The sequence below is a fragment of the Epinephelus moara genome, chromosome 16 (genome assembly GCF_006386435.1).
Source record: "Epinephelus moara isolate mb chromosome 16, YSFRI_EMoa_1.0, whole genome shotgun sequence".
Classification (NCBI taxonomy): Eukaryota; Metazoa; Chordata; class Actinopteri; order Perciformes; family Serranidae; genus Epinephelus; species Epinephelus moara.
In genome coordinates, this window is record NC_065521.1 from 2,058,464 (window position 1) to 2,070,205 (window position 11,742).

At 45.9% G+C, this 11,742-nt stretch overlaps 1 protein-coding gene across 1 annotated transcript; it reads right to left on the reverse strand.

The window, feature by feature from the left end:
• Window positions 1-10,152: 10,152 nt before the first annotated feature.
• Window positions 10,153-11,612, reverse strand: LOC126402930 (E3 ubiquitin-protein ligase TRIM63-like). Its single transcript, XM_050065285.1, has one exon. It carries the CDS (start codon window positions 11,501-11,503, stop codon window positions 10,481-10,483), a length of 1,023 nt encoding a protein of 340 aa, XP_049921242.1. The 5' UTR covers window positions 11,504-11,612; the 3' UTR covers window positions 10,153-10,480.
• Window positions 11,613-11,742: the final 130 nt, after the last annotated feature.

The window sequence follows — 11,742 nt, forward strand, 5'->3', positions numbered from 1 at the left end:
TGTCTTACGGCCCGTTTGGAGAGGCCAGTGAGCAGGCCGTTACAGTAGTCTAACCTACTAGAGACAAATGCATGGATAAGTCTCTCCAAGTCAGGTTTAGACACTATACCTTTGATTTTGGCAATGTTTTTTAGATGGTAAAAAGCTGCTGATGTTATTGATTTGATGTGGCTGTTAAAGTTCAAGTCTGAGTCCATTATTACCCCGAGATTTCTAACCTGATTTGTAGGTTTTAGAGAGAGAGACTGGAGGTGACTGCTGACACTTTCTCTTTGTTTCTGTGGACCAAATACGATGACTTCAGTCTTGTCTGAATTTAGCTGGAGAAAGTTGTTTTGCATCCACACACTGACCTGTTGGATGCAGTGACAGAGTGAATCCACTGGTCCATATTCACCTGCTGTCAGTGAGACATAGATCTGAGTGTCGTCTGCATAATTGTGGTAGGACACATTATTACTTTGTATTAACTGGCCTAAAGGCAGCATGTAGAGATTGAACAGAAGGGGTCCCAGGATTGACCCTTGGGGCACCCCACAGGTCAAGGCCATGTGGTCTGAGACACAGTTACCAATTTCAACAAAGTACTTCCTGTCTTCTAGATAGGACTTCAACCAATTTAGGGCAGTGCCAGAGATGCCCACCCAGTCCTCTAGTCTCTGTGAAAGGATCTCATGATCGACAGTGTCAAAAGCAGCACTCAGATCTAGCAGGACTAAAACTGAGACTTTGCCTGCATCAGTGTTCAGGCGGATGTCATTTGTCACCTTAATAAGAGCGGTCTCAGTGCTGTGATGGGGTCTAAAACCTGACTGGAAAACATCAAAGGAGTTGTTCATTAGGAGAAAGTCAGTAAGCTGTTGGTAAACAACTTTCTCAAGGACTTTGCCTAAAAATGGCAGATTTGAAATGGGCCGGTAGTTGTTCAGTACTGTGGCATCAAGACTGCTCTTCTTTAGGAGAGGCTTTATGACCGCAGTTTTCAAGGCCTTTGGGAATGTTCCAGATTGTAGTGACATGTTAACTATGTGAGCGAGTGGTGGTAACAAACTGCTCAGCACAGACTTTAGAAATCTAGTGGGTAACACATCGAGGCAGCATGTAGATGAACTCAGACTGGTGATGATCTCTTGGACAGTTTTGTCAGTTACAGGTGCAAAATGAGTCAGCTCTAAGTGTCTAGGTGGCTGCAGGGTTGTTATTGGTGTTGTGGAATTGATGGCATTTTTAATGGTCTGAACCTTGTCGCAAAAGAATACTGCAAACTCATTACACTTAGATGTGGAGATCAGTTCCAACGGCAGTTGAGCTGGAGGGTTTGTTAATCTGTTCACTGTTGCAAATAAGACACGCGAGTTGTTACTGCAGTTTCCAATAATTTCAGAAAAGTACCTCTCCCTTGTTCTACGTAAGATCTGGTTGAACACGTACAACTTTTCTTTATAAATTTCATAATGAACATGAAGCTTTGACTTGCGCCATTTCCGCTCGGCCCTCCGGCACTCCCTTTTCTGTGCCCTGACCGAGTCGTCATTCCTCCATGGCGCCTTCTGCTTATTTTTAACCATTTTAACCTTCACAGGGGCAATGGTGTCCAGAACATTCAAAACACTCGAAGTAACAGAGTTCAACAAATCATCAACATTAGAACATGAGGCATTTTCAAAGTTTATCATTTCCATGAACAGAGCACCTGTGCTGTTATTTATGTGTCTCCTCCGAACAACTGCAGGACCAGCCGGTGGTTTGGGAGAAACAGACAGGTCAAAGAAGACACAGAAATGATCAGACAGAGCAACATCAACCACATTGACGTTTGAAATATTAACCCCCTTTGTAATGAGCAGGTCCAGAGTGTGCTGCGCTCTGCTGTGGGTGGGCTCACACACATGCTGAGTCAGGCCAAAGGTTTCAAGGACAGCACTGAGCTCTTTAGCATTTCTGTCACAGACATTATCCACATGTACATTAAAATCACCTGTAATGACCAAACCATCAAAGTCTGTGCATACAATTGAAAGCATCCTGGTAAAATCATCAATAAAACTTTGACGGTGCTGGGGAGGCTTGTATATAACTACATAGAGTATGGACGGAGATTGTTTTAGCTCCATTTTAAAGGATACATACTCAAATGATGAAAACACCCCAAATGACAACCTGTGCATAACCATATGATCTCTAAATATTGCACAGACACCTCCACCCTTTTTGTTTTCTCGTGTTTCAGATTCAAATTTGTAGTTGGGTGGAGCTGATTCCGTTAGAACAGCATTACCTGTGTTTTTGTCAAGCCATGTTTCAGTTAAAAACATAAAATCAAGATTATACGAAGAGATCAAATTATTAATTAAAAATGATTTGTTAGACAAGGATCTGACATTAAGCACAGCAAGTTTCAGATTAGTTTCAGTAGGACTGGACATTATCTTCTTACAAGGGATATGGATTAAATTTCTCTGATTGGACAGTCTAACTGTCCTTCTGTAATCTGGTCTATGTGGTGTGGCTGTAGATATAGCACTAGGGGAGAATATTGTCTCACAGGGCCCCAGCTTGATATTACCTTTATCATGGCTGTAAGTCCTGGGACAGCAGAGGCCCTGTGCATCCTAGCTCTTAGGGATACCAGCTCTGGGGGCAGGCAGGGGAGGACGAGCAGGGGGAAGTTTGGGTGATGGACCAGATGAAAACCGAGGGGGAGGAGCTGGGGGAGCTTTAGTTTGTGAAGCAGGAGAGTTGAAGCTCCTGTGTGACTTGAGGGGCACAGTTTTATACGGGGAAGAGTTCAGCATAGTTGGTGATAGAAGTCTTGACCTTGCTATATTAGGGGTGAGGGGAACCATCTTAATCCCTGATTTGATCAGGCTTTCAAGATGGTTGGGAAGGCCCATGGGGGAAGGTGGGGATGAAAAGGAGAGGGAGAGGGACAAGTCTCTAGAGGGGGTAGATGTGGCAGGGGGGGCCCAGGGCTGGTCTGTGGGTAGAGGAGGTGATGGGGGTGCTGCCGGGTCTGAAACTTCTGCTGGGGCCGTCACAGACGAGTCCAAGGCCTGTGATGAGGGCCCGGGGGGAGGTGAAACCGATGGCGGGCCTGAAACCTTCGCTGGGGCCGTCACAGACGAGTCCAAGGCCTGTGATGAGGGCCCGGGGGGAGGTGGAACCGATGGCGGGCCTGAATCCTTCACTGGGGGCAGTGGAGGCTGTTGTGGTGCTGGAGCTGAATCCTTCGCTGGGGGCGGTGGAGGCTGTTGTGGTGCAGCTGGTGCTGAAACACTGGCTCGGTCTCTGGCTTCTGCGACAGAGATGCTTCTCTCGTTCCTCTTTTCTCTCACTGGTCGCTCAGGACCCTGTCCCGGCCCATTCTGATGCCTCAGAGCGTGGAGGAGGTGTTCCGTCAGCACTCTCCTCCCACCTCTGCACAGGTGTGGGCCCTTTCCCTTGAACAGGTCCTCTCGTTTCCAGAACAGATAAAAGTTCTCAATGTAGTGCAATCCTCTGTGCGCACACTCTTTGGACAGCCATGTGTTCAGCTGAAGCAGCCGGCTGAACTTGTTTATCTTCCTGTCTATGTTTGGAAGAGGTCCACTAATGAATGCCTTGACCTCCACTTTATCAAGCTCCTTGAAGAACTTAGTGAAATCCCTTTTCAAGACTTCAGTCTGTTCCTTTCTGATGTCCACTGCACCCACGTGCACGATCAGCTGTTTGACTCCTCGGTGTGTAGACAAAACTTTTGGGAGGAGTGTTGTTATCTCAGAGACAGTGGCACTGGGACAGCAGCATGTTTGAATTCTTCCGTGGTTTATGCCACTGATAGCACCGTCTGCTATCAGCAGCGTATCTCTGACCTTGACGTTTGGTCCAGATTGTCTGTCTGCCTGCTGTCTTTTGCCGACTTTATGGCTCCAGTTTCGTGAAGATAATCCATTTTCTCTTTGTTCGTTAGAAAAATTAAATTCAGTCTCTGACAGTGGCAAAAATCTGTTTGTAAGCTGTATTTTGGGTGATGTTACGTATAAGCTGTATTTTGGGTGATGTTACGTAGGTATTAACATTGTCTCTCATCACTTTGTGCTGCTTTGACTTAGCACCAAGTTCTCTCCAGGATGAGGCATTTTGGTCTTTACAGAATTTTGGAAAAGACACAGTATCACTCAGGTTTAAGATGAAAGTAGCAGGTTTTTCACCCTTTTTACTGAAAGTAACTGTGGGCTTCTTACCACCAGATGTCACTAGGAGCGTTTTGTGAAGTCCTTTTTCAGATTCTAAAGCAAAAATCCGTGCTTGTAGCTCATTAATTTCTTGTTGATATCTCCGACAGTGTTCACAGAAGGAATTTGTTTGGTTTCTTCCCCCGGACATGCTGCTGGCTCGTCAAATCGGTTAAAAATATAAAAATGTTCTTCAAAGTCTTGGTTTACTTAAAATAATTCATGAAATGATGGATATAGAGATTTTCCAGGATTTGTAGAAGGAGTAGAATGATTAAAAAGCAGAGTAAAGAAGGAAGCAGGCTGGAGCAAGCAGGAAAGCGTCTGCACTCTTCAGAAGCAGGAAGCAAAGCAGCTGGTGCCAACCTCAAACGTTTCGTCTGTGCGTCCTTCGTGGTTGCATTCCAATCCTCAACCTCTGCAGTCGAGACACGAGCTTTAACCTATTGAGACCTAGTTTCCTTCATGAGGCCTGCAGGTGATGACCAGGTGAACGTGACTCTCACAGGTGCAAAAGTAAAAATAAGTTTCCAAAATCAGGTCGTTTAAGAGTTACATACGTTGTCTTTGAAGGCTCAGTTAAATAAAAACAGCAGATATAAAATAACTGATGAATCATAAAGGGGAGGAGCCAGCAGCAGCATCATGTAGGTGTCACAGGTTCACGAGCTTCAGCCTGTAATGGTCCACGCTGGATTCTTGTTTGTTTGTTTGTTTGTTTGTTTGTTTGTTTGTCTGGCTCAGTTATTGATCTGTAGATCTGGGAAACAAAAAGAAGAAAGACTTTAAAAAGTGTAATTTTACGAGATCCACTGGAGTCATGCGAGGGGTCAAGGTTCGGCTCACCACGAGCAGCTGGTCAGAAAAACTCTTGTTGACAAACATGAATAAACACAATAATTGCTGTTGTTGAAAGAGCTGAGCCTGAAAACACATTCAGACCTCCAGGACTGTGGTTCAGGCTGTCGTCCTGTTGACAGTCTGTGTCTGTCCAACAGTGACACCTTGTGGACGGAAGCAGCACTGAGACGTGTTGTCCATGCAGAGTCTGTCCTCAACAACAAGGACTGTTGAACCTGAGGCGCCTGTTTCACCATGAAGGACTGAACCTGCCAATCAGAAAGAAATAAAATCATAAAGAAAGAAATGTAGAAATAAAATGTCCAGTTATTAAATAAATAAATAAATATTTATTCCTGTATTTCTTCACCCATATGATAATGAGGGGGCGTGTCTTCACTATTCAGGCAGCAGCATTTAAAGCAGCACACACCACAGGACTGTGACGAGACTAACAAAGTGTCAGTGGAAGTCGGCCATTTTGGATTTACTTGTGCCACTTCTGTGCGTTTTTGCCCATTTCCAGGAGTCGTACTTTAACGACCTCCTCCTGCAGATTTCATCACATCAGCCACAGAGCTGGTCTGTCCCATCGAAACAGTTACAAGTTATTCGAATCTTGAGTTTTCGTCAATGCGTGTGACCGTGGGATGGCGTCAAAGTTAGGGGTCTCGCCACTAAACAGGAAGTAGTTTATAACTCCAGCATACATGGTCCAATCTTGCCCAAACTTCACAGGAGTGACGACAGTCCCGCCCTGAACACATCTACATGTCAGTGATTAGTGATAGATATAGCGCCCCCTACTGGCAACAGGAAACGTCATGTTTTAGACTTTGATGTACATCTCCTACCACGTGGAGCAGATCCACCTCACATTTGGCTCAAACAGCCGTAAGACCTTGATGACGCTTTATTGTGGAAACTGTGAGTTTTCATCAAAGGGCGTTGCCATGATGGGTCGGCGAACACCAGCGTTTCGCCATGACACATCAATATGGCCTTAACTAAAGTGTATGTGGTTCAATGTGCCTGAAACTTCACACGCTCCTCGACAGTCCAGGCCTGGACATGTGATATGAGTTTCATCAGTGGGCGGGGCTAAATGGCTTGGCCACGCCCTTTAAAGAGCAGCCCCCTCGGCATGTTTCTCTGACACGCACGAAGATGTATCATGTCCAGATGCACACTAAAAGCCCCTTGGACTCATGTATATGAAAACATTCTGTCAGACACACAGCGCCTCCTACTGGCAGCAGAAAGTACGTCTTTTCACACACTTGTCTTCTGATTACCTGAAGTGTACACACTGTGGTCTGTGCTCATATTTCAGCCAGGATAAATCACACACAGTGTGTGGAGGCTTTATTGTCTTCATGATTTATTGTTTCTTATCTGTGAAATTAAAGTAAATCAAAGTTTTGTTTCCACTGAGGGAAATGGTTTCAGCTCACAGAGACAGACAGGAGGTCATCAAACAGATGTGCTTTTTTAACATATTTTTGTGATGTGTATTAAAATGATAAAACTAGGTGTAAAATATATGTTTAACTAAAAACTAACTGAAGGAAATTTTGTGCTTTTACAAAACTAAATAAAATAAAATTAAACTTCATGTTGGACTGAAACATCGACACATGATTTATTATTGATAAAAACAGAATAATATTAATATTCTATAATAAACTTTACTTGAGTGACACGCTGAACTCTGAGGCTTGGCGTCTAAAATAGAAAGCAGAGATTAGAGAAGCAGCTGCTGATGAAATGTGGGTCACAGTTCAAACAACAGAGCTGCTTCATTCTAATAACTTCTGCTGTCTTACATTGAGTCCTGCAGTCCACAGAACAGCAACACAATCCTCTCACACTCACGTGCACGTTTGTCGGCATGTGAGCGTGCAGCCGAGGTGACGGAGTTTACCATGTATATATATATATATCTATATCTATATACAGTGTGTATACTGTACGTCTGCGACCTGACACCCAGACTGCTGCAGCTCCCACTCCAAACAGCCAAACACGTGCTGAGCTCAATGAAAAGCTGAACCAGCATGTCAGGGTGTCACCTGGCCTCCACCTGGCCTCCACCTGACCTCCACCTTTCCTCCACCTGGACTCCATCTGACCTCCACCTGGCCTCCACCTGACCTCCACCTGGCCTCCACCTGGCCTCCACCTTCCCTCCACCTGGCCTCCACCTGGCCTCCACCTGACCTCCACATGGCCTCCACCTGGCCTCCACCTGGACTTCACCTGACCTCCACCTGCCCTCCACCTGGACTTCACCTGACCTCCACCTGGACTTCACCTGACCTCCACCTGGCCTCCACCTGGACTTCACCTGACTTCCACTTGGCCTCCACCTGACCTCCACCTGGCCTCCACCTGACCTCCACTTGGCCTTCACCTGACCTCCACCTGACCTCCACCTGCAAACTATCACTGTATTTAATGCCAAGAAGACATCAACAAACCTCAAAAGACAAATTTTAAAAATACCAAAAAAGACAAATCACCATAAAAATTACACAGAATAATTTGCAAAATTACCAGAAAAGGGTCAAAAACCACATAAAAACACAAATTAAAAATACCAAATTATAGCTGCTGCACAGTGATGGGTCGGGTCCAGGCATTTTTAGGCAATTCTGAGCGACAAGCAGAAGAATTGGAAGACATTTAGGAATTTAGCAACACAATCTGCCTTTTGCATCAGCTGAGGCTTGAACTCACAACCTCTGAAACTAAAAATCAATTTCTATCTCACTGAGCTAATTAGTCAGTGACAATTCATGTGTAGCTTCACAAACTGACTAAGTCAGACGTGCAGGTTTAGCAGCCGTCCATGCATGGAAAAGCAGATTTCAAACCACTGTAAAAAATTCAGTTATAAAAACAAAAATCTGAAAATACACATATTGCATCTAGACAGCATGGAGATGTTGGTAATTTGTAACAATGATTGATTGGCTCCATAAGTGAAAAACTGATGTTTAACTAGTTGAGCTATGTGCAAAGTGAGAAGCCTCAGATGGTTTCACACTTAAGTATTGACACTGGATCTTTGTGCAAAGTTTGGTTTATTTTCAAGCATGAGAAGGCAGATTTTCTGGCAGAAAAAAGACTTGAAGATGCTGCACAGTGATCAGTCACGCTCAGGCAATTTTAAGCAATAAGCTGGAGCACAAGAAGATGATTACATTACAGTGTGGATTCTCAACCAGTTGAGGCTCGAACCCGCAACTTCTGGAGCCTAAGGTGGTCATGTACCGCTCTGAGCTAATTGCTGTAGCAAGTTTGGTGTCAATTGAGCAAAAATTGTGGGAGGAGATAGGTTTAAGAAGTTTTACAGTTTTTGAAAAAAACAGAGTGATGAACTTCATAATTTTTAATAGCTTTAAATGTACAAAAGTTTCTTCAGTATTGGGGCTACAGTTTGATGAAAGTTGTGAAGTTGTAGCACGNGGGGGCATAAAGGGCTCACTCACTGACTCACTGACTTGACGATTTGACAATGGGACAGCCCTCACACACTCACGCACTTCACATGAACGCGCCTCTGAAGTCCGTGAGTCTGTAAGGGATCGGATTGGAATTGGGCCTTACAATAGTGTCCTGGCAGCTTAGCTGCCTGGACACTAAAAAAGACAAATAATCATCAAATCAAACACAAAACTACCAGAAAAAGGGAAAAATAGAACAGAATGACCTCAAAAGACACTGTAAAAAAAAAACTACAAAAAAGACAAATGACAACAAAATCAACAAAACATTACAAAAAAAGACAAAACACTTAAAGACACAAAATTATCACCAAAATTTAACAAAAGAGAAAAACTTACCAAAAATACAAAAAAACTAACCACAAAAAAAGACACGATGAGAAAACCAAAGCAACACAACGTCAGTGTGTCGGACGTCTCCTGATCCTCCAGCTGTGAAACACATCAGGCCTCAGATGACACACGACTCCTGCCTGTTGACGACCAGCTTTAGACGGGCGTCCTGCGGAGGTCACAGAGGTCGAGTCTCTCCGGTCTTTTGTCACAGCGTCTAATTAAAGAGAATTCTGTCTGGATCTGGTTACTGATCCACTTTCAGTCCGTGATCTCAGCAACACGTTAACATCTTTGTGTCAGCGTTAAACACTTTGGATCAGATTCATCTATCAGAATAACTCAGTGCGTGTGGACGGCTCATGAGACACATTTATTACACTGTCAGCATGAACACGTCTCTTCATCATTCATTATTATTAGTTATTATTGTCTCAGAGGTGTTTGTGTCAACACACCCACTGGAATCATCTGTCAGTATAAAACAACTCCACACATATCTATAAAGAAAATGTGATATGCACAAAAATATTTTTGCAAAAATTGATCTTCAAATACAGAGATTAAAATAAACATTAAATATTGTTTTGTATTTGTTTTTATTTTTGGAGTTTACAAATCTTTTTTTTTTTTTTTTTTTGAGTTTCCAATCTCTTTTATTTTTTGGAAGTTCAAAGGTTTTGTTACGTTTTACTCAGACGAGGTGGAGCTGAGCATTTGGAGCAAAGACGTCTTTAATTTGGACAAAAGAGCCGAGAAACAGACGAGTTTCATCGGCCGGACGAAACAAGACGAATTATATAAATATTAAAATAGAATTATATCAGATATGAAATTCTTCCTTCTTGTTTTGTCACGCTGATGAAACTCGTCTGTGACGTCTCTTAATGCTGACAATAATCTGCTGTGTAATAAACCTGTTTACTTGTTGTTGTTAAAAATAAACACTGATCCTGTATCTGTGGCACTGTTCACACCTCATACTGAGTGTGACGTGATGTGATTCAGGTCTGGAAACCGCTCCAGGTCGACCTCTTCGTCCTCCGATAACAGCCGCGGCCTGTTTCCCAGCGTGCCTCTGTCCAGCTGGGTCACCCTCAGAAACATGAGACAGGAACTATTCCTGTCGTCTCGCCGCCTGCGTTTACACCAACAGACGACTAAGTAAGGCCAGGAGGCGTTCACTGACACCGGTAAATATAGGAGAACATGTGCGCAGCTAAAAACAGCCCCCGACAGATGACAAGGACAAAACATCAATCCAATCAAACTTTATTCACACCTCAAAGTCACAGACGTTTTCACTGTCACAAACACAGGAAATATAAACTTTGTCGAGCGCCACGACGAAACGTTCAACAATACAAAAGTATAAAAAGTCAAATACAAAATGGACTCCGTTTCTTCCGCACGTCCCTGAAGTTCCTGAAAAAGCAGCAGCTCCCTGTCGTTACTCTGTCGGCCTCCCGGTCTCCGTCCGACCACGACCTGTGCCATCAGCAACTCTCCTTCCTGTCGTTGCTCTCCGTCAGGCTCTGGCTCCGCCGTCTTCGTCCTTCATCATGAAACTGTCCTCGCCAACTTTCACTCTCTGCCAGCGTCCTGGTCTACATCCTCGCTGCCCTGTCTGAAGTCCATGCAGGTGAGTAGCGCCTCCACCTGCTGGGTGTCCACGCTCAGGTGCTCCATGCTCTCGTACCCTGGCTCGGGCCCCTGCAGCTGTGCCGCCGCGGTTGCCTGCCGCGCCTCCTCCTGCAGCTGCTTGGCGGCGAGCAGGAACTCAGCGGCGCCGCAGGCCTGCAGGCTCTGCGTCAGCTTCTCCTGCAGCTGGTTGCTGAGCTGCAGCTGCTGCTTGTGCTGCTCTGCCAGCGTCCTGAGCACCGTCACTTTGCTCTGCTCCTCGCGGTCAATGTGCTCCAGCAGCTCGCCTTTACGCTCCTCCAGGATGGCGTACAGCAAGTCGAAGCTCTCGCCCAGCCGCCTCCGCTGCAGCTCTCCGTTCTCCTGGATCAGCTTGCACGTGTCGTCCATTTGAGCCATGATGGCCTGGACGCAGCTATTTGCGGCGGCGAGCACCTCCACGGCGGAACGCAGCTCGTTCTTCTGGCTCTGGTAGACGGTGTGCAGCGGTGATACCTCGCAGTCCTTGTGCTGTCCGAACACCTTGCACATGGAGCAGGTGGGCGTCTGGCAGCTGACGCAGTAGATGTTGATGCGTTCGTCCTCGTGCTCCTTACACCGGGGCTCCTTGGCGTCTTTGTCCTTCAGCGGCGGGTCCTCGCCGTCACCCGTCTTGCTCTCCTGCTGCTGCTTGTAGATGTCGATGATGTTCTCCACCAGGAGATTCCTCTGCAGCCCGTACACGCCGTGCCGGTCCAGGACCACCTCGAAGCGGCAGGTGGGGCAACGGAAGGTTCCCCCGGAGAAATGGTAGGGGTTCCTGGACTCGTAGAGGTCGTTGGCGCAGCCACGGCACAGGTTGTGTTGGCACGGCAGGATGACCACCGGCTTGGTGAACATGTCCAGGCAGATAGGACAGCTCAGCTGCTTCTCCAGACTCTCCATGGCGCTGACGGGACGCACCACCTGACCCGTCTGAATATCCATCGTCTTCTTCTTCTGCTGTTCCTGTCGGCTAGCACACACACTCTGTGTCTCTTCCTCTGTGGTTTATTTCTGTCTGCCGCCGTCAGAGCTCGTCCGCCCTTTATACCCCCGGGGACATCCCCCCCCCACCAGCCGCCGGCTGTTTGTCTCACTGGTTCTGAAATAGACTCCCAGCAGCCCCTCCTGCTGCTGCACATGCCTTACTGAGGACCAGGCCCCGCCCCCTCACTCAACGCCAA